General features: G+C 38.0%; 1 protein-coding gene and 1 non-coding gene across 11 annotated transcripts in view; one reads left to right on the forward strand and one right to left on the reverse strand.

Annotated features, from left to right (window-relative positions):
* Positions 1 to 23,003, reverse strand: part of CEP63 (centrosomal protein 63) — a 45,223-nt gene that overhangs the window by 21,463 nt on the left and 757 nt on the right. For 4 of the 10 annotated variants that reach the window (XM_037525953.2, XM_037525945.2, XM_037525949.2 and 1 more), the window contains exons 2-5: positions 10,258 to 10,326; positions 9,644 to 9,821; positions 1,795 to 1,890; positions 795 to 917 (exon numbers count right to left, since the gene is read on the reverse strand). In XM_037525953.2, the coding sequence (XP_037381850.1) occupies positions 795 to 917; positions 1,795 to 1,890; positions 9,644 to 9,821; positions 10,258 to 10,301 (441 nt within the window). In that variant the 5' untranslated portion in view covers positions 10,302 to 10,326. Of the gene's footprint in view, positions 1 to 794; positions 918 to 1,794; positions 1,891 to 9,643; positions 9,822 to 10,257; positions 10,327 to 10,702; positions 10,823 to 22,860; positions 22,959 to 23,003 lie in introns of those variants that run through there. The other 6 variants (XM_037525948.2, XM_037525951.2, XM_037525947.2 and 3 more) reach the window with 4 other exon arrangements.
* Positions 13,017 to 13,120, forward strand: LOC119258318 (U6 spliceosomal RNA). Its single transcript, XR_005128189.1, has one exon. It is a non-coding gene; the product is annotated as a U6 spliceosomal RNA (small nuclear RNA).

The raw sequence follows: 23,003 nt of genomic DNA on the forward strand, positions 1-23,003 counted from the left end.
CATATGCCTCAGAGTCTAGATAGGACCCTAGGAGAACCAGTTACACTGGAGAACCAGTGGCACAGACACAGGAGGAAAGTGGTGCACTCAAAGGGAAAAGAGTGACAGCCTTATGCTGCTGCTCCTCCTACTCTTGGTAGTATGGAACCAACACCTCCCCTTAAGACCACAAGACAATCAATACATATAACATTCATGGAGTTACTCACTCTTAGTAAAAACTAAGTCAGCAAAGAGCGAGGCAAATGACTTACTGTATGTAAGTGAAAACTGAGGAAACAAACTGATATGCAGACTTCTTTGTACAAAAAAAAGCCATGAAATTTCAACATTTACTAAACCCCTATTCTATAAAGTAATAAATAAGAGAAGGACACTGCCCACAGAGAACGACTAGTAACTGCTGGTCACTATTTCTCAATATTGGTATTTGGGACACATTAATCCTTCCTATGTAGAACAATCTCAGGCAGGTTTAGCATGCCTGGCCCCTGGCACCTAAACCAGTTTCACTACCAATCATTTAAAAAATCAAAACATCTCCATTTATTTCTAAAAACCCTCTAAGGGTGATACCATCCTGTTGAGAACTACTGATAGCTAGTAACCCCATCAACCCCTGGAACCAGTTGATGACACTATGTACAGCAGATTGGTCTCCCACCTTTGAAATAACTCAGAGGTAGTCCTGGAGATGGCAGAAAATTGGTTTTAGGAAATAGCGCTATTACAAAGAGCATTTTCTTGCATGAAGGCTGACAATCACTAGGAACAAATTATTACTATGAACATACCTCTATTTTTCCAGTTAACCTCTCAATTTCAGACCGATCTTCCCTGTGATTTTTGGTGTTTCCTCTGAAGTCCCTTATATGCTTTTTCTGTAGCTTTTCATAGCTTTTCTTCAATCTGCCTAACTGTAGACACAGATATTTCTAGACTTAAAATTCAAGAATTTGTAAACAGTGATGGCAGAACAAATTGACATTATGAAAGCAAAAGCATTGCTAAATAGTACTACTGAAAAGAGAACAAGGCTAAGTTAATTCGCAAATTAAAATGCAATTCAAAACAACATATAAAAATAAACATTAGAAAACAAATATATTGAATCAAAGAAAAAAAAAGGAGAAAAACAGAGTTTAGAAAAAAAAGTTTGAACAAAGTTTTAAATAAAACTTCAATTTTTATTACAATAGCCTTATATTTCATGGCCCCACAGCCCACCCCTAAAATGAAAGCAACAGATAAAGTGCCTCTTTTCTCTCTAGGTCTGTGGTTCTTGAATCATTCTCCTATGTATGGAACTTTGATATTCAGTAAGCAGAAAGGAATACTTTGGAATAAAATAAAAATAAATGCAACTTTTTCCCCCATCTGAAGAATAAAATTAAGTTGATAGACATAATTTTTTATATTTCTCTTAATTATGTCAAAATGTTTCTAACATCTTTCAATTCTCCGATATTTAAAATCTAGCAACTGATTTACCTCTAAATTAAAATATTTAATATAAGTTTTGATATCAATAATTCCTGCATTATACAAAAAAAACAGCTCTATTTCTTTCAGGTCCTCAACCAAGAAACACATTTATAATCCCTGTGCTAGGTATAAACATAATTAGGCAAGATTCTTTGCCTGGATTTAAGAACAGAGAAATAGATTTCCACCCCTGATCCCTTCCCATATAATATATTCTTCCTACTTTACAAAGTAGAAATGGGTCCATCAACAAAATTCATAAAGGTTAAAGAGAGAATTATACAACATATAATAAAATTAAAATCTTACTTCTTCATGTAGTTTCTTTAACTCCTGCTTGTACTCTATGGCCATCTCTTGCTTAATTTTTTCTTGTTCTCCTAATTGCTGATGTAACATTCCAACCTAGAAACAGAGAGATGGTAGTATTTTTTATTATTAGCAGTGAAACAATATCCCTGAAACGTAAGAATAGTAAATAACCTCTGTACTTATTTGTAAACACAAGTTTTTAAAAGCATATAGTAACCCACTTTTCAGGTAGTGAATTATCTACTTATTTAATAATTTACTATACTACCAAACAGAGGAAGACAAATAATTGTTACAGAATTTCTAGGCTTAGGTGAAAACTTGCTCTCACTGTCTGATTTATTTTCCTCAATCCTTTATTCTAAACAACTCATGAAAAACCTAAGCTAAAAAGTTGTAAGAACCTTGGAAATGCAATATTAAACCAAAATGTGACTTCAAGAGTAAGTTCATTAGGTCAAAGTGCAGAATAGTAATGACAGGTGGAAAGACAGTAGGAGGCTTATACCTGCTTTACCATTTACCTCATTTGAGATAAACCAGTTCTACCAACCAGAGTAAAGACTGTCCTAACCCATTTCTCAGTGATTTGGTACCAGCCATAGCTAGTTCAGGTTGAGTCCTCACTTCCATCAGTATCCATCAGTATTTTTCCAAACCTCGCCATAACCAGCTAGAATTTCATCTATTGATGAGTGAATAGGGGGAAAAAGGATGGGGAATAGGAGGAAGTAATCTCAATCACAATAAAAAATGGTGATTGTTTAAAAAGTAGAAATAAACGTCTTATAAAACAAGGAGTTAATACAATTCCAATTAAAAATTCTGGTAGGATTTTTTTTGAAATTTGAAAAATTGATTCTGAAGTTTAAGCTAGAAGAATAAATATAATCAGTGAAATAGGAAAAAGAAAACTACTTTTTAAAAAAATCTAAGTGGATTTCTGGATAGGAGAAAAATTTTAACCTTAAAATTAATGAAAAATCATTTAAAATGATATATTAACTATGTAAAAATGCAAAACTTCTCTTTAAAAAATTCCATTATAGTTAAAGTGAATAAACTTAGAAAAACATTTACAGAAATGCATGAAAAGATTTTTAATTTCTAGGTGTCTTTTTTTTTTTTTTTTTTTTTTGTGGGACCCTCGCCAGTGGCCAGGGAACGAACTGGCACTGCAGAGGCTGCTGGCAGCAGCGCTAAACCACTGCGCCACCAGGGGAGGCCCTCTAGGTGTCTTTTTCTAACTTGTTTCCACTATGTTCAGAGAATATACTCTGTGAGTATTTGAACTATGTCAATATTTATTTTATGGACCAGACCATGGACAATTTTGGAAAGAGTTTTGTGACAGAAAAGAACATACACTCCTGCAGCCCTGTCGTGCAATGCTCTGTATGTATAAATTAGGTCAAATCTGGAATTTTTTCATATCTATATGCTTACTATGTTTATTGCTTGTTCCACTAAGAAAAGTGGATTAAAATCCCCAACTACCTTTGGTGCTTCATTTGTTTCTCCTTGTAGTTCTGCCACTTTTTACATACAGATAAAGAGAAATTTCTTTGAAGACTATTTTATTAGATACTTACAAATTCAGATTTTATTTTGGCTTAAGTTCCCCAGAAAGGATAGCCTGAGGCATGAACTTTGGAGCTTATAATTGGACATAATCACAGGAAGCATGAGCAAGTGACCCAGGGAAGTGGGTTATAATTTAGCTGTTTTTTGCAGTAAGCGGCAGGGGCTAAAATTCCACTGGAAACTCACCAAGGAATCAAATGGAAGGTATTACAGAATTCTTCCTGTAAGGGATGAGAAACTGCAGAATTTTTCCATCAATTCTAGTCCTCCTACTGCTTGAGGCTTGCCCAGCAATTCCAGGGTTTTGTTTTTGTTCTTGTTTTTGTTTTGGAGAGGGTGTGGAGAGAAAGAGAAAGGGAACAGAAAGGGGTAGGGGAGTAAGGCAGGGACAGCGCAGTGGGTGCTGGCATTATCAGGGACCTATATGTAACAGCAAGATGAAATCAGGGAGCAAAAAGGATAAGACACAGGCCACCACCAAGACTGTCTGCTATGGTCATGTAACCTGCAATTTCATATGAAACACTTCTCTGTTCACCTTCAGTTATGGTCACTGACTCTGCTTCAGGAATACTTTTTCAAATGTGAATATAATTACACCATCTTTTTATTCAGAATGTCTGTGTGGTATATATTTTTATTTTAGTATTTACTTCTCACTTGGCTGTATCTATAAAAACTAAATAACTGGGATTAATTATTGTTACCTAGTAGGACAACTGTTATCTTTTAACTAGGCTATTTAATACATTTACACATGACAGACTTGTTTGGACTTAAATCTCTTATTAAGTGCCACTGATGGAAGCTTAGAGTAGAAAAATTTAGATGGAAGGTCCCACAAGAACAAAAGCCAGTGATGGAAGTAAGGATGATTAACCAGTTGTTATACCAGTTATGGAATCTTCCAGGAATCTGAGGCAGGGCCAAAAAGGATTATCCGTAAACCAACCCAACCTCACCCCAAAGAGATAAAATTCTACAAAGGAATGAATCTCTCCCAAAGAAACCTATAAAATGCCCCTTGCCCAGGCAAAACATAGGTCTTGTCCCCAAGACTGCCTGCATCTATGCAGATGTCTCTTTCTTAAACCTGATCCTTTCTAAGGCAGCTCTTAACCTGCCTGTGTCTATGCAGGCATCTTTTTCCTAATAAACCTTTGCCTGCATTTGTCTCTATGCAAGTATCTTTCTTCCTTAGTAATCTCACCATGTGCCACTGAATGGGAAACTCTACTGAAACTTCTCAGAGGGAAACTAAGGACCTCACTCACTCACACACTGAACCCCAACATCTGAACCCATTCATCTGAAGCCCATCATTATTTATACTCAAGCTCTATGCTCCTTTACTCTCCTTTCTTGTCTTTTTTTGGGACTTTCTTTTCTTATTCCATTTTTCTCCCATGAGCTTGGAAGATATATACTCTATGTACTGTTAATGTTTCTCTCAAGATTAAAACATGGATCTAACTTAAATCCAAAGTCAATTAGTATTTTTATCAACTGACATGCAACCCAAGGACTACAGAAATACTTCAACTCATTTAGCAGTCCGTTTTAAATACCATCAAAATTTTATATATAAATGAAACTTACAAGGCCACTGTTTTATAGAGTCAATAGTCACTTAGATTTACCCGCTCGTTTACTGTTGTCTTTCATTCCTTCCTATTTCCTTAGCTCATGTCTTCTAGTAACAAATTCTTTTAATTTTTGTCAAACTGAGATGTCATTTTAATTCCATTTTATTCTGGGTATGTACTTCTGATTGGGCAAGGGGAAAAAGCCATAATAGATAATTTGCTGTCCTCTAGCTTTCACTGTTTTATCCACTGTTAGGATCTGTTTATAGATAAAATATCTTTTTTTTTTTTCTTGGTATATAACCTTTTTGTCCCCTTTGACTGTTTTTCAGATTTCTGTTTTATCTGTAGTTTTCAGCCTAAGCAAATATTTCTTTTTATTATTTATCTTGCCTGAGATTCTTGTACCTCTTAAATACTTGGTCATCCTCATTTTTGTCAAAAGCTCAGTCAACTTATCTTCAAATACTGCTTCTGTCAATTCTCACTTTTTTCTACTTCAGGGTTTCCAAAAACATTTCAGACCTTCTCACTGTGTCATCTTTTTCTTATTCTCTTTCATCTTTTCTGTTATTTTATCTGTTCTGTACTCTGAATATTTTTTCTGTTCTATCTTCCAGTTCACGAATTATGTCTCATCTTTAAGGTTTTAACTTCAGTTTTCCTATTTTTCAATATTATAATTTTCATACATTTTAAAAACAGCTTTCAATTCTTTCTTGAGATGCTCTATCTTATATTTTATCTCCTTGAGCACAGGAAACAGATATTATAAAGTCTGAGTATGATAATGCTAATATTTAGATTTGCCCTGAGTCAGTTTCTGTCTTCAAGAGCCACCTTAGATAGACACTAAGTCCTTTATTCTCTTAGCTCCTTGAGGTTATCAAAAATCCCATTCAGCCTCTCAACCTCTCAGCTGCCTACTCTAGCTTCAGCTAATTACTGCCCCAAACCCTGGGCTCCCCTCCTGAACCTGTAGCCTAATCCAGATTCTGGACTGATCATTCTTTCACTACTTTGTTAGCACTCTCTTCAAGTAGATTTTTTTTTTTAATTGAAAACTTACCTAGTTGTCTTCAGTGAAGGGGGGGCGGGGCAAACTAGTTTGTCGTTACTAAATGTTAAAATCTGAAAGGGTCACACTTAACCAAAAATATCCTGGGTGAAGTTTCCTTCTAAAGCAGAATTCCATGGCCAATTAAACTTTGGAAGAGGATAAATATTTTCAGATATGTAAGCTCTCAAAAGTATGCTCTACCAAAATGGAGAAGTAAACTTATAAAGAAGATGGGAGAGAATACAAAGCAAAAAAAGAGAAAAGCATAGAAATTTCCAGAATAATGGTGAAGGGAGTTCCCAGGTTGACAGCTACATAAAGAGTAACTTATCCTTATTTGAGAATGAGCTCCAAATAAGATGTCTTCACAGGGGAAAACCAAAACAGGAAAGATTACCTACAATGAATGAATATACTGAAAGAAGGCTTACACTTGTGTCAGACTTGGGAAAAATCAATAGCAGGTACATTTTTTTTAAAGCACAAGAAAATTAGACAATTACTAATTCCTGGGAAAACAAAAAAAAGGTACAAAATATAAGTATGATTATTGTTATATTATCAGGCTCAACTGTTAATAATATTTACCATCTCAACGAGGTAAATACTGAAAAACATCCAACTGAAAATTAAGATATACAAGACTTACCATACAGAGCCAAAACTGAAAGTTAAGAAGTATCAGTATAAAATGTTACTTTCAGAAACACAGGGAGAAGAGCAAAGGAAACAGTTAAATAAACTGAAATGAAGGAAGGAAGAACCCTAGGTTCAGTGGGGTAGGGCAGATCACCCCACTGTTCCTCAGCTATCCAAAGTGGAACAACCTATTTAGTAGGTTATTTTTCAGTTTAGGAAATGCTCGAAATTTTTTTCCCTCTAAATTAATGACAATAGTGTTCCTAGAGTCCCAAAATAATCTGTCATCTCATCTGAACAGACACATTCCTACACTCTGATAACTGGGGAAGCCTATACTACTTTTTGTTGTTGTTTAGTCTTGTAGAGTCATTTTTCTTTTTAGCTACTATATGTGGCAAACATAAATATGAAGAAAAGACTACTTAATTTTATTTATGTACCAGTTTCTGGCTTATAATGGACACGCAACAAGATTTAAATTTCTTCAAGAAGAGAAGAGACAAAAAAGGTTAAATACTAAGAGTAATACTAAACACAAGCATTTGACAGAGAAAGGGAGCCAAAGATTGAAATTGTCATTATTGGTGATGGAAGGAAAAATGCTGAAATTACTGATTATTTTAAATACTATTTATAGTTTTCAAAGTTTCTTAAATAGCAACTCCTTGATAACAACACAGGACATGGAGATTATATCCTAATTTTACTCATGATGAAACAGGGGCTCAGAGAGGTTAAATTATTTGTCCAAGGCCATTCAACTGAAAATTATTTGTCCAAGGCCATTCAACCAAATTCCTCGCTCATCTCATTAGGTCTACCTGTTCTGTAGGATGTTTAAAAGGTAAGAGCAGCAAAAATGTCCATTAAAATCCACCCAATCCCAACAGTGTAATCAGAAAACACATAAAGCACTCACTCACAAAATGAGTTGTGTATCCTAGTACTCTGTCTGTATGGTATGATCTGCAGGCAAGCTAGAGCTGATCACAAACAGCAATCCAGTAGCAGATAAGGAGCATGAGGTAGAATGTAAATCAACTATGTGATGAAACACACTGTTTAGTGCAACTGACAATTTTATGTAGCAAAACTTTCTATGAAATGAAGGAGCTGCAATGTACTGATTTACATTCTGGTGCAAACTTTTATCTCATCATGTATCTATCATTTGAGCAGCACTGGTTTATACCACAGAGTGCCTGCCTGTAGACTTGTAACTTTCAAATAAATAAGAATGACAAAAACTAAAAGTCTTATTTTCTAGACCTTATATCAGGTACTGTTCAAAGTAGGTTATGAACATAGTATTACCAATACTATTTCACAGACAAATTCTACAGAATAGTTTCCCATTACTAGGTTTGGTAAAAGCATTTTACTTTGAGGAATTTAATCAACTTTCAGCAGCCAATCAATGAAGCAGCAAATAGGCCAGACAGATGCAATTTCAAATTTTCTTTTATGTCCCCAGGCCAAATGTGTAATCTTCAAGTCCTTACCATCAAACCTATCCATTCCATGCCTTTAATTTCTCTTTAGGGTATTAAATAATGGTAATAATGGCCCTGACATCAAAACTAACGTACAGGAATAAGTTCAAACAGACTCAAGAGTGACTAAATATGGTCATGATCACACACACAAAAACACACAGGAATTTCTTCAATGTATTTCTAACACAAGTAATGATTTAGATATTCACAGTGTATACTGTATATGCATAATGTATATTCACAGTGCTTTTCTTAAGTAGGAAGCCATTATCATGTTAACTTAATAAGCAAAACTACTTTTGTTTTACCCTAGAAGAAATAAAGAGATGGAAGCTACAGTAGGAGAAGGAGCACTGACCCTACCTAAATTGTGATTATTTTAAAAAATCAAATATGATTATCATCTCATGCAATTATCATTGTTTGCGGTGCAATTTTAAAATACTAAGAGGTCTACACAAATTTTAAAATACTAAGAGGTCTACACGAATTTTAAAATAAATTCCAGTTTAGTAGATGATATCCATGGCCAATATTACTATGTTTTACTTTGACACAAAGTATAAATAGCCTACAATCGAAAATCTCTTGAAAAACATAAAAACATTTTTATCAACCAAAACTCTTCCCTTGTTTCATGAAACATTTCTAAATTTTCCTGAGAAGTGCCATAACCAGACTCACAATCTCAAAGTGTACGACCCACGAAAGTGTATCTGGATATCCTGACTGACAGCACTTATGAGCACAATCCTACTAGCAAGTCTAGGGACTACAAAGTCCCTTAGGGTAGGGCTTGGAACCATTATTTCCCTACAATCCTTCCAGTCATTCTGAGATGGACATTCATGCCAGAAACTTAAGGGCAATGCTTGCGTTTGTAAATGTTTTCTGCTTCCCTTCTAATATCAGTGTGTTGCTTCTTACTAATTAGCAATTATTAAACCTTCCCCCCAAAACTCCAAAATCTATATGGTGAGATTGCAAGTAATTTTTATTTTCCTCTTTTTTTCCTTTTCTTTTAATTTTCAACAAGGGTACATACAAGCCTTTGAAGTGTTCTTCTAAATTTTGATTTAAATTTAACTTAAAAAAGCAAATTCTTGAATTTTGACCTTAACATTGCTTTTTGCATTAGTTACAAGCTACAATAAGATAAAAAATAACTTTCACTAAATTGAATGTTAATATAGACACATAATAGGATGGGGGTTACATAAAGATCCTGTGACACCCTCTGCATTTTCTTAAAGGGGTTATGCAAGTGTTATATGTGATCAAGGTAACAAGATCCTTAAATATTCATATTTTTATGCATTTTCACAATGAAATTTCCTTCTACAAGAAACCATCAGACAAAAAGACAATATAAAAACTAACTTGACAAACAAATGTTTTCTTCAACAAATATTTAAGAAACATTTAATATAAAAGTCAAGGTCAAAGTATCTAAAAGAGAAGTGAATCAACTGCTTTACCTCTTTGTGTTTCTCATCCAACTGACCCCTAAGAGACTTAAGTTCCCGTTCACGAATATCCAAGCAAGTTTCTAGAGCATGTGTCTGCCCTTCCCATTCAGATTTTTTATGAGCCACCATTATATCAATCTGTTTCATAAGCTCCTGTAGTTCTGCTTCGCAGGATGTCAAAAATCCACTATAAATAAGAACAGAAACTTAAGATCATCTGTCCAAGTGGCTTTTCATCTAACACACATAAACATACAGCAGATAAACTTAACGAAGGTAGAACACTGTGAATAAACAAACTATAAGAAGTAAAGAATAGGATTTCTGAACTTTTCTTTTTAATGTTCATATCAATAATATTGTCTTCCTCTAATTAGCCAATCAAAAGCCTAAGTCATTTCATCAAACACAGGAATAAAGTCATAAGCTGAACTATGAGAAAGACTTCCATAATCAACAACTAGCTCTTTTGTAATATTTTAGGGAAGGCTTCAGGAAAAATCTAAGTAAGTTTATACCATATTCTCAGGTGGCCAAAATAAAAAGCGTGGGAAGCAAGTAAGCTAGCTGGGAAACGATTTTACAAATTTAAGTGAGAAGCTTATGGTCAAAAGCAAACTTACCCATCATGTCCCCGGTTTTGCATTCCTTCCAATAAAGCCTCCATCACCAAATCCCCTTTGTTTTGGCAACTGGGAAAACGAAAAGAATCAATCAGAGAAAATTCATGTTTTAAGTTCTAACATGCCAACTTATAAGCCTAAGAATGTGAATGAAAGCATATAATTAACAAGAAAATGCAGCACTGCTGAGGATAACTACAGAAACTGTCAAGGGGTATTATTACTTCAAGAAATATTAGGATCAAATACGTTTCAGACTCAAAAAAATTACTTAAAATTAGCTAAATTGTTGTTGGTACTCTCCCCACATGATTGAAAACAAACACCTCATTGTTGTATCCCACTTCCTAATGTAATGGTGGGCCAGGGAGGAGGTAGGGCACTAGAAGCAGAGGGCACTGACACAAACCCCTCTTACAAAATGAGAGGAACTTAGGTGTCTTACACATCAGAGCTTGAAGTAGCTTGAAGTCTGTGGTCCATCACAGGAGATCCTATTCACCCTTGAGATGACAGGCCTGTGAATCTTCTTAAAAAAACCCCAACTCCTAAAATGCTGCTGTGTGGGCCCTCCTCTCTTCTGCACCTCATTGCTCCTAGTGTTTAACAGTTCATTCAGAGGGGCTATACTACATCAGAAATGAGTTTTTTTCATACCCTTATTCCTTACATTCATCCCTCAAGAATAAAAAAACAATTTCAGTCATTCCTGCAGCCCCGTAAATTAGTGTAGCAATTCACCATGGCAAATGCTGGATGCTTTGGGCTAAAATTATCTCAACTCCCCTTCCAATTACTTGCCCTCCGTGCCCCCACCCCCGCTCCCCCCCCCCGCCCCACCCCAGGCTAGTCATAGTTGGAGAACTGCAGAGCAGAGCCCAGCAGAGAAAGGGAAGGGAGACAGAACAGAGTGCCATAAAAAGGGAAAGACACACCATAATGACAGGAAAATTAGACCGAGGAAAGACCACCCTTAAATTCCTAAGGCCAAGGGCCTCCCTGGTGGTGCAAGGGGTTAAGCACTGCACTATGAAGCAATCCGCAGCCTCTGCAGCAGGAGTGTGATACCCCCGCTGGCCAGGGAGCAACCCACATGGCACAGCAGACCTCTTCTGTCTCGCCTGCTGCTCCCCTCAGCAGTGTATTTCAGTTGGTCTGCCTGTTCTGTTCCCCACTCTGTCTCTGGTGAATCCTCTCACCCCCCACATCTCTGGCCTTACCCCAGCTCTCGTATGCATAAATAAATAAATCTTTTAAAAAATATATTTCTAAGGCCAAGATGAGTAGCACCTACCGTAGATCTTTGAAATGCTAATCAATGTCAAACCACTTCTCACTCCTGAGAAACAGCCTCCCCCCACCCCCCACCCCCCGCCTCCCCTTCCCCCCCCCAGTCTTCAAAGGCTCAACCCTGAATGAATAATGGTCTTGGACTATAGTGTGGTCCCACCCCACTGCCCTAATGCCTTCTCTACAAATTACATTGTTTTGAAAAGGGGATTCTTTCATCAAAAAAGAATTCCAGATTGTACCAATCACTAGATATATAGTGATAAAAGATGTGGCCCTTCTCACAGAACTAAGAGTCCAGTTAGGTACAGAAAAAAATTAACCAAAAATGTCCCCCAAGTGTGATAAATGCAGTGACAGAGGCACACAGAGGGTGTCCCAGAGACACAGAGAACTGACTGGAAAATAACACTACATGTTATTTGCATTTATTTCTCAATTTACTAACAGGAGTATTTCGCTATCCATGCATAAATATGCCAGAGAGGGCCTCCCCGGTGGCGCAGCGATTGAGCGCTGGGTTGCGAAGCTGCCCGAGGCCTCTGCGGCGCTGGTTCAATCCCCAGCTGCTCCCCAGCCACCAGAGGAGGGTCCCACATGGCGCACAGACCTCTCCTGCCGCCGGCTGCTCCCCTCAGCAGTGTACTTCAGTCCTTCTGCCTGCTCTGCTCCCCGCTCTGGCTCTGAATTCTCTCACCCTCCCGCGCTTCTGACTGTACCCAGTGCATGTATAAACAAAACAAACAAACAAACAAACAAATAAATAAAACATGACTCTATTAAAAAAAATATATATGCCAGAGAAGTTTTTTTTTTTTTTTCCCCAGTCAGGTTATCCTTCATATCACACCAATATTAGATAAAATAAACACCTAAAGAAAAAAATTTTGTTTCACTCCACTTTGCCAAATCAGGATACAATTATAAGACATTGCAGAGCCCATGTTTTGGTCCACTGTATGGCAACTGAGCGGCAGTACGAGGTTCACAGTACTGTGTAGATGGGGAGCCAGGACATAGTCCTGCTCTGCAACTAAGTAGCTTTGTGTCTTTGAACTTAAGTTTTTGCATCTGTAAAATGAGGAGCATGAACTATGCTCTCCAAGGTGCCTTCCAGTTTTTGCATGGTATTCTAATAGCCAATTAAATGTATACTATAAATAGCATGCTTCTAATAACTATAGATGGACATTTATTCAATATGTAGGAAAGTGCTATTCCTAAAGGCATTGGAACTAGTTATTAAAAAATACTATTAATAAAATTATACTTCCTTAGGTCACATTAGACATTGATACATTTAGTAATATACACTAGTAATACACATTTGGTAATATATAATGCATTATGTATTCCAGATATTCTTTAATAATTAGCAATATTTAGAATAAAAGCTAAAAGTCATTGAATCTGTTCTGTCTTTATTATATTGTCTAGTTCAATCTCTTCAACACTCATAAAAGACACTTGTGCTCGTTAAGGCAGCACTTACACTAAAAACGGAGCAACAAAGAGATTAGCATGGCCCCTGCACAAGGATGATGTGAAAATTCGTGAAATGTTCCAGATTTAAAAAAAATACAGATACCATTACTCTCAGGAAATTGAGACTTGAAGGGTTCAGTAACCTATTTGGTAAACTAATCCAAATAGGTTGTGAATTGTAATCCTCAGATTCAAACCTAGGTGGTGTGACTTCACAGCCTCAGCCAATGTAAAATATTCAGATATTTTACAATATTCCATATCTTTAATTATCAGCACAGACTTCTCTAGTTAGTAGCTGCCGCTTGGCAGCAAAAATCAAACCAAATCAGAAAGTCCTAACACAAGAAAAAATATAAAGTGAAGTATATTGTCACCATGTCCACCTGGTGGCAGCAGTACAGTAGTGAAGATGCATAGTCTACACCTGGGCAAGATGCCATTTCAGGAATCAAAATAATGCTCTCAGACTAAGACTGAGATCTCTGTTATTTATTTATTTTTTTATTTTTTTTTTTTAATTTTAATTATTTTTTTTTTAATAAATTTTATTGTTATATTCCCCATACAATTGCAGCCCCCCCATTCTGACCCCAATCCCTCCCCTCCCACCCCCGCCCCCCTAAAAGTGTCTCTGGTTCATAGTTTTTTGTTGATTTTGATTTTCACTTTCTTATAGTTATTCATTTTCCTGGTCCCTTATTTAAGTTTTCTAGATTCCTGCTATGAGTGAGACCATCCGGTATTTTTCTTTTTCTTTTTGGCTTATTTCGCTGAGCATGATCCCTTCCAGCGCCATCCATGTTGCTGCAAATTGCATGTGTTTATCTTTTTTGAATGCTGAGTAATATTCCATGGTATATATGTACCACATCTTCTTGATCCAGTCATCTATTTTTGGGCATTTGGGTTGTTTCCAAAGCTTAGCTATTGTAAACAGTGCTGCTATAAACATAGGGGTGCAGGTGTTCTTTGGAATTGATGTTTCTGTGTCCTTTGGGTAAATACCTAGGAGTGGAATTGCTGGATCATATGGAAGCTCTATGTTTAGTAGGTCCAGAAATCTCCATACAGCTTTCCACAGTGGTTGGACCAGTTTGCACTCCCACCAACAGTGCAGAAGCGTTCCTTTTTCTCCACACCCTCGCCAACATTTGTTGTTGCTAGTTTTTTTAATATGTGCCATTCTCACTGGTGTAAGATGGTATCTCATGGTAGTTTTGATTTGCATTTCCCTGATGACAAGTGATGTTGAACATTTTTTCATATGCCTGTTGGCCATTTGCATTTCCTCTTCAGAGAAGTTTCTTTTAAGCTCTTCTGCCCATTTTTTGACTGGATTATTTTCTTTGTTGTTGCTGAGTCTCATCAGCTCTTTGCAGATTTTTGTGATCAGTCCTTTATCATTAGTGTTGGGTGCAAAAATGTTCTCCCAGTTGGTGGGGTTTCTCTTTGTTTTTGTTATTGTCTCTTTTGCTGTGCAAAAGCTCTTTAATTTGATGTAGTCCCAGCTGTTTATCTTTGCCTTCACTATCACTGCTTTGGGTGATGTGTCTGTAAAGATGTCTTTGATGTGCAAATCACGTAGTGTTTCGCCTATATTTCCTTCTATATATTTTATGGTTTCAGGTCTTATGTCTAGTTCTTTAATCCATTTTGAGTTGATTTTTGTGTATGGTGTGAGGTGGTGGTCAAGCTTCATTCTTTTGCATGTAGCGACCCAGTTTTCCCAGCACCATTTATTGAACAAACTTTCTTTGCTCCAATGCATATTCTTTGCTCCTTTGTCAAAGATTAGTTGACCATAAATCTGTGGGTTTATTTCTGGATTTTCTATTCGATTCCATTGGTCTGTATGTCTGTTCTTGTTCCAATACCATGCAGTTTTGATGATTATGGCTTTGTAGTATAGTTTGAAGTCTGGGAGTCTGATGCCTCCATTCCCTTCTTTTTTTTTCAGGAGAGCTTTGGCTATTCGGGGTTTTTGGTGATTCCATATGAACTTCATCAATAATTGTTCTATTTCTTTGAAGAATGACATTGAAATTTTGATTGGAATAGCATTGAATCTGTATATTGCTTTTGGTAGGATGGCCATTTTAATAATGTTTATTCTTCCAATCCATGAGCAGGGGATGTCTCTCCATTTCTTTGTGTCTTCTTCTATTTCTTTTAACAGTGTTTTATAGTTTTCTTTGTATAGGTCCTTTACCTCTTTTGTTAGATTTATTCCCAAATATTTGATTTTTTTTGTTTCAATAACAAAAGGGATGGTCTTTTTGATTTCTTCTTCTTCAGATTTATTGTTTGTGTATAGGAAGGCTACTGACTTTTGCGTGTTGATTTTGTATCCTGCCACTTTACTGAACTGATTGATGAGTTGAATTAGCTTTTCTGTGGAGTTTTTGGGGTTCTCTATGTATAATATCATATCGTCTGCAAATAGTGATAGTTTGACTTCTTCTTTTCCTATTTGGATTCCTTGGATGTCTTTCTCTTGTCTTATTGCCCTGGCTAGGACTTCCAGTATTATATTGAAAAGCAATGGTGAGAGTGGACATCCTTGTCTTGTTCCAGATCTTAATGGAATTGCTTTCAGCTTTTCACCATTGAGAATGATACTGGCTGTTGGCTTGTCATAGATGGCCTTTATGATGTTGAGGTATGTTCCTTGTATCCCCAGAATTTCAAGGGCTTTTATCATGAATGGGTGTTGCACTTTGTCGAAAGCTTTCTCAGCATCTATTGATATTATCATATGGTTTTTATATTTCTTTTTGTTGATGTGTTGGATAACGTTGATTGATTTTCGGATGTTAAACCATCCTTGTGCCCCTGGAATGAATCCAACTTGGTCGTGGTGAATTATCTTATGGATACATTGTTGGATTCTGATAGCTAAAATTTTATTGAGGATTTTTGCATCAGTGTTCATTAGGGAGATTGGCCTGTAGTTTTCCTTTTTTGTGTTGTCCTTGTTCGGTTTTGGTATTAGTGTAATGTTGGCTTCATAAAACGTGTTTGGTATTGTCCCTTCCTTCTCAATTTTTTGGAAGAGTTTGTGAAGGATAGGCACTAATTCGTCTCTGAATGTTTGGTAGAATTCATTTGTAAATCCATCAGGTCCTGGGCTTTTGTTTTGGGGAGGTTTTTATTACCATTTCAATTTCGCTAATTGTAATTGGTCTGTTTAGGTGTTCTATTTCTTCTTTATCTAGCTTTGGGTGATTGTAGAGTTGTAGGAATTTGTCCATCTCCTCTAGATTGTTAAACTTGTTTCCATATAACTGTTCATAGTAGTTACTGATTATTCTTTTGATTTCTGCTGTGTCCGTTGTGATTTCTCCTCTTTCATTGATGATCCTGTTTATTTGTGCTTTCTCCCTTTTTTCCTTTGTGAGCCTGGCTAGGGGTTTGTCTATTTTATTGATTTTTTCAAAAAACCAGCTCTTGGTTTCATTGATCTTTTGGATTGTTTTTTTAGTTTCAATTTCATTTATTTCTGCTTTGGTTTTTATTATTTCTTTTCTTCTACTGGTTTTGGGGTTTTTTTGTTGTTCTTTTTCTAGATCTTTGAGCTTCGAGATGAGGTTGTTTCTTTGCGTTCTTTCTTGTTTTTTGATGTGAGCTTCTATTGCTATATATTTTCCTCTTATTACTGCTTTTGCTGCATCCCATACATTTAGGATATTAGTGTCCTCCTTGTCGTTCAATTCAAAAAATTTTTTAATTTCTTCTTTGATCTCCTCATTAGTCCAATGGTCTTCCAGTAGTGTGGTTTTTAATCTCCATGAGGTAGGAAAGTTCCTTGCCTTCTTTTTATGGTTTATTTCTAATTTGATGCCTTCATGGTCAGAAAAGATGGTTGATATGATTTCAATCTTGGTGTATCTGTTGATGTTTGTCTTGTGCCCCAGTATGTGATCGATCCTGGAGAATGATCCGTGTGCGCTTGAGAAAAATGTGTACTCCGTTTTTTTGGGGTTTAGTGTTCTATAGATGTCTGTTAAGCCTAATTGCTCTAGGTCCTTATTTAGAGCTTTGGTTTCTTTACTTATTTTTTGTCTTGTTGATCTATCCATTGTTGATAGTGGTGTGTTGAAGTCTCCCACTACGTATGTGTTTTCTCTGATGTCTGTTTTCAGAGAGGACAACAGTTTTCTGATATATTTTGGTGCTCCTTCGTTTGGTGAGTATATGTTAATGAGTGTTATTTCTTCTTGAAGTATTGTCCCCTTGATCATAATGTAGTGACCATTGGGGTCTCTTTTTATCTTTTTGAGTTTGAAATCTGTTTTATCTGATATAAGTATAGCTGTTCCTGCTTTCTTTTTTGGTCCATTTGCTTGTAGGATTGTTTTCCATCCTTTAACTTTGAGCCTATTTTTATCTTTTGTAGCTAAATGTGTTTCCTGGAGACAGCAAAAGGTTGGGTTTTGTTTCTTAATCCAGGCTGCCACTCTGTGTCTTTTTATTGAAGAGTTTAGTCCATTTACATTTAGAGTTAATATTGATATGTTAACATCTGTATTTGCCATTGTGTTTGTCTTTCCTTTGATTTTATTTATTTATTCTTTTAATAACTTTTTTTTTTTTTTTGGCCTTCTTTCATTGTTATTCGTCCCTCTGAGGTTCTGGCTTTAGGACTCCTTGTAGTATTTTTTGGAGTGGGGGTTTAGTTGCAATGAAATTCCGGAGTTTCTGTTTGTCTGGGAAGGTCCATATTCTTTCTTCAAAGAGGAAGGAGAGCTTTGCGGGATAGAGTATTCTTGGTTGGCATCTGTTTTCTTGGAGTCTGTTGACTATGTCCCTCCACTCTCTCCTTGCCCGTAGTGTTTCTTCAGAGAAGTCTGATGTCAGCCTGATTGGTTTTCCTTTGAATGTTAATCTGTTTCTTCCCTCTTGCCAGCTTCATTATTTTTTCCTTGTCCTGGATTCTTGGGAGCTTTACTATTATGTGTCTTGCTGTATTTTCCCTTTCGTCGTGGAAGTTTGGTGTTCTTCTTGCTTCTTGTATATCAATTTTCAGCTCCTTCTTCACATTTGGGAAGTTCTCTTCAATTATCTCTTTGAATATTTTCTCTGTTCCTACATCTCTCTCCTCTCCTTCTGGTATTCCTATAACTCTTATATTTCCTTTCCTCATGGAGTCAGATAGTTCCCGAAGTCTTTCTTCGTTCTTTTTCCTTTGTACTTCTCTTTCCTTTTCTGTTTTGGTTCTTTTTATTTCTGTGTCTTCAAGATTACTTATTCGTTCTTCCATTTCATCTATTCTGCTTTCATTGCTTTTCCCAGAATTCTTTAGTTCTTCCATTAATTCTTTGATCTCCTGCATTTCTTTTACTTCCCTCTTTAGGGACTCAATTTCTTTCTTCTGACCATTGTTTTCCCTCTCTAGGGACTCAATTGCATTCTTCTGATCGTTGATTATTTTTCCCTTATCATTGTTTTCCTTTATGACTTCTGTCAGTTTTTTAATCACGGCAATTTTAAATTCTCTTTCTGGAAGGCTCAGAAATTCTTCCAAGTTATTGTCTTTGCAATCTGGGGGCTGGCTTTCTTTTTGTGGTGTGCTTTTTCTCTGGAGAGTTGCTAGGTTGCGTGTGGTTCTTCTCCTCCCTACTGTCTGTTTTCTAATTTGCCGTATGCGTTGGGACACTGTGTTTGTTGGGACTTGCCGGCATCTTGGGTGGGCTTCTCTGTTCCCCTCTGGTTCTTCCAGGAGTCATCTGTCAGTTTCAAGCAGCCTTTAATGGAGAAAGGTCCCTGTTCTAAAATGCCGATGTGGGGACACACTCCCCTGTGCGCCTGGTCTGCCCCGGCGGTGGGTTCCTGCTCCCCTCTGGGCTTGGACTGCAGGCCAGAGGGGGTCTGGCGTGGGCGAACTTCCCCCGCTCACCTCTGGCTCCTGAGGAAGCCTTCTGCAGGTAGTCTTTACTGAAGAAATGTCCCTGTTCTAAAATGGTGATGTGGGACACACTCCCTGCGCGTCTGGTCTCAGGCACACTCTTCTGCGCGCCTGGTCTGCCCCGGCTGTGGGTGCTCGCTCTCCCTGTGGGCTCAGACTACTTGTTCGGAAGGAGCCAGGTGTGGGCTAACTCCCCAGCTGGCCACTAGCTCCTTCAGTAGCCTGTGCTGGGGTCAAGTCGCTAGGTGGCGCCAGAGATCTCTCCTAGAGCCCTTGGGGAGCTGATTTTCCACCCCGTGGGACAGGGAGCAGAGCGGGGATGGTAGGGTACACCTCAAAGGCTTTGGGGTGCTGTGTCTGCCTTGTGCCCCACCGTCGTGGGGAACCCACGCCCCTAATTTCGTGCCCCGGGTCTCAGTTCCAAAGCCCTCAGTTCCAGGACGCGGGCTGTAGCCCAGATCAGTGGCGCGGGAATGGCGCCTTTTGAATCCCGCTCCCCTGCCTGGGCGCCTTGTTCCTGCTCACTCAGGGAGGGCCTCCGCCGTCTCCCCGCAAGCCTAGGTCGCAGGCGCGGGGACCTGGGCAGCTGCGATCCGGTCTGGATCCGCGCCACTTTCCGCGCAAGCTTACCGGGCGGCCGGGGCTGTGTGCTGGGGCTGGTCTCCTCCTGGGGGGGCGGGGCTCTCTTTAATGGCACCTGGAGCTCACCTCCGCGGCGGATCCTGCAGGGTTCGCCTCAGCTCCCGTTCGCGGGGTGTGGTGGCTGCAATAGTTCCTTTCCACTCACAGTCCCGCTTGCTGTGTCCGTTTTTCTTGTTGGCCGTTTTGGTTTGTTGTTTTTCTCCTCTCTGCCGGTCGGAGAGTGCTGCCTCTGTGGGCGGGGGAGGGGAGCAGGGTTCTGCGCTTCCCTCCCTTCTAGTCCTCTTTTATGGCCACTTTCTTCTTCGGGCAGTTTGCTGGAGTCGTCCGTTTATCTTCCGTGTCCCAGTTCTCACTGGGACCTGCCGCTTTTCCTCCCTATTAACTTTTTTTAATGGGAGATCTTACTCGCAGCGTCTCCTCGCCGCCATGTTGCTCCGCCCTCTATATTTATTTTTTTAAAGGCAAAGGGGGAGGGTAAAGTTAATCTTACTAATGTGAGGTGTTTAACAATACCAGAAGGCTGCTTGAGTAGCTGCCAAACACCAACACCATCAGTGCCCCTTCAGGATCAGGTAAATAAAGGACTGATTTTTCTGAGTTTGTCATAGCTACATCAGTGATTCCTTTCCTGACCAAGCTGACCCTCATTCAACTATATGTAGTATGTCATTCTATATTCTTCTTTGCCTGCACCATGTGATAATTCTGCAGTTAGACATTCTTTTTTCATATTAAATACATATTTAAGTAATTACAGCCTGATGATCCGCTACCAATTGCTACTAACATTAAATGGAAACTGTAGCTCTACAATTAATATAGGACAATCTGAGTATTTCCGTAGTTACACAAGCATATCAACAGACATTATTTATTGTAATGGTCCTTTGGAATGAAGACTTTTAAATCAGTGAAATCTGGTCTAGAATGATTAAAAGAAATACAGGCCTTTTTCACCAAGTGTAAGAAGCAAGGAAAAACATACTTTATATCTTAGAGGGAAAAGAGTCCAAACAGGATTATCTGATAATGGACAAATCTTTGAAATTCATTAACGAATTGGAACTTAAGAGCTAGAAAGGACCTAACAGTCTCCAATTTAACCTTTTTTTGTTTTACAGATCAGGAAAAATATTCATATTATATGAGCGTGATCAAATTACTCATAAAATAGGACAGTGAGAGAAAATTAAAACTCTGGATAGAATTATGAATAAATGTATGCTGAAAGATGGGATGTGCCTACCTAGCAAGAATTGTTTAAAAGAAGATAGCAATGCTCTGCCCTCTACTGGTCTTGGTGTTATTGCAAACACACACCCTGGACTGACAGATATATTATGACTAATAAACTGTGGCTGCTCGAATAAACAATAAATGTTACCATTGCCCAGAAAAAAAAAAAATGCAAATGATCTTAAACATTGAAAAGGATGCTCAACCTTGCTTCACATTAGAAAATACTAATTGAAACTACACTGGGTTATTCTTTCTTCTGTATTAGATTAATCAAAAATTAGAAGTTGGACAATTTACTCTGACGACTAGGCTAGGGGAAAACAGGCACTCACATACATGGTGGGTGGGAGTGCAAAATGACACAACTACTATAGAGATCTGGGCAATACCTAACAACTAATATCTATGCATTTACCCTTTGATCCCAGGAATCTATCCCAAAGATACACAGCAAAAATACAAAATCACCATGCACAAGGCTGTATGTTGTAGCACTATTTATAATTGTAGGAAAACACAACTGTCTATCAATAGGGGACCAGCTGAATATTTATCTACCAATGGAATATTATTTTAATTCATTTAAATAGCCACAGATAACTGATGGTTACTATACAGGACATTGCAATTCTAGATCTAACTAGAGAGAAAATGCACTTAAATTTAGAATATTCAGGGGAGAAATGGGAGGTCAGGAACTGCCATATTAAAAGACTTAAAAGGTATACCAACTAAATTCCACACGTGGATTTCTACAGGCTTTTGATCCAAACAAGTAAACTTATAAGAAGATAATGGTGTAACTGGGTAACTCTGAACATAGACTGAATACTGACATTTACAGATTTTATATTAATCTGTGTATCTGTGATGACAGCACTATGGATTTTCTAATGAAAAAAAAATTAGGTCCTTGGAGAGGGAAAAATCCTAAAGTAACATAAAAAATCAAAATCTCAATTCTCGAGATCTATGTCAATGTCAGCTTTAGGTGAATTTCAAATCAAGTTGACTTCTTTTTTTAAAGCCGGAAACTGACATAATAGACTGGCTGCTGTCATCATCAGTCACCACACCACATGAGAACCAGGACTAAGTAAAGGTCTTCTACCTTCCAATGAGAGGAAAATGGCATCAGTATAACAATTACCAATAATTTAAAAATTATGAGTCTACACACGTAAAGAGGTCCTAACGCTATCTGAAGGTTTACAAATCTCTAACCCATTTTAATGTCAGCCTTTTTTTACTGTACTGATCACTGATAATGATAGTCAAAGGGCAAGCTAGGGATAAACACTCAAGAAAATATATACGCACAGCTAAATATAAATGTAAATATTGAAGCTCATGGGATGAGCCCTATGATCTCTTTTGTCTATAAAGCAAAGTAAGCATTGGGGGGGCACCTACCCAACACATACTTTATTAAAAGGAATAATTAAAAAATAAAAAACTGGTTGGGCCTCCCCTGGTGGCGCAGCGGTTGAGCACCGGGCTGCGAGGCTGCCCGCAGCCTCTGCAGCGCCGGTTCGTTCCCCAGCCGCCGGCGAGGGGCCCACAAAATAAATAAATAAATAAATAAATAAATAAATAAATAAATAAATAAATAATAAATAATAATAATAAACTGGTTTAAGGAATCAGCTGCAAAGCTCAAGGAAACTACCTTGTGCAAATAACTACTATCACCACAAATGTAGGCCAGTCGCTGACATCAGGCTCATCAGGGACTTAAGAAAAACCACATTCTAGATTTACGCTCTTCAAATATCTTCATAATAAAAATGTTCCTAAGGAACCGTCCTTTGAAGCCCACTTTTTATTTCCAATCCCTGATTTGTGTGGGGCGATCTGTCAGTTCGGGATTCCCCAACTTCAGTCCTTCGCGATGTCTGCCACATGTCTGTGCCGCCTGTGCCAACATTACAAGTTTTTAAACCAACCCACTTTTAAAAAACTGCTGAACTCCTCGCCATACACGGATCACTATCACCTGCCGTCAACGACCTAAATCGCAACAAGGCTAGGAAGCTAACCAGATATGGCAGCCTAGGCGGGAGGGCTGTGCCGACAGTCCCTCCCCTGAAGAGGAAGGCAGGCCCGCGGCTCGCTCCGCCGGGGACGATGAGGCCATGAAGGCAGCTCGCCCCCCCGACGCCCTCCCTCCCGGGAGAGGCTG

Source organism: Talpa occidentalis, unplaced genomic scaffold (assembly GCF_014898055.3).
Source record: "Talpa occidentalis isolate TD23 unplaced genomic scaffold, MPIMG_talOcc4v2.1 talOcc4.4, whole genome shotgun sequence".
Lineage (NCBI taxonomy): Eukaryota > Metazoa > Chordata > Mammalia > Eulipotyphla > Talpidae > Talpa > Talpa occidentalis.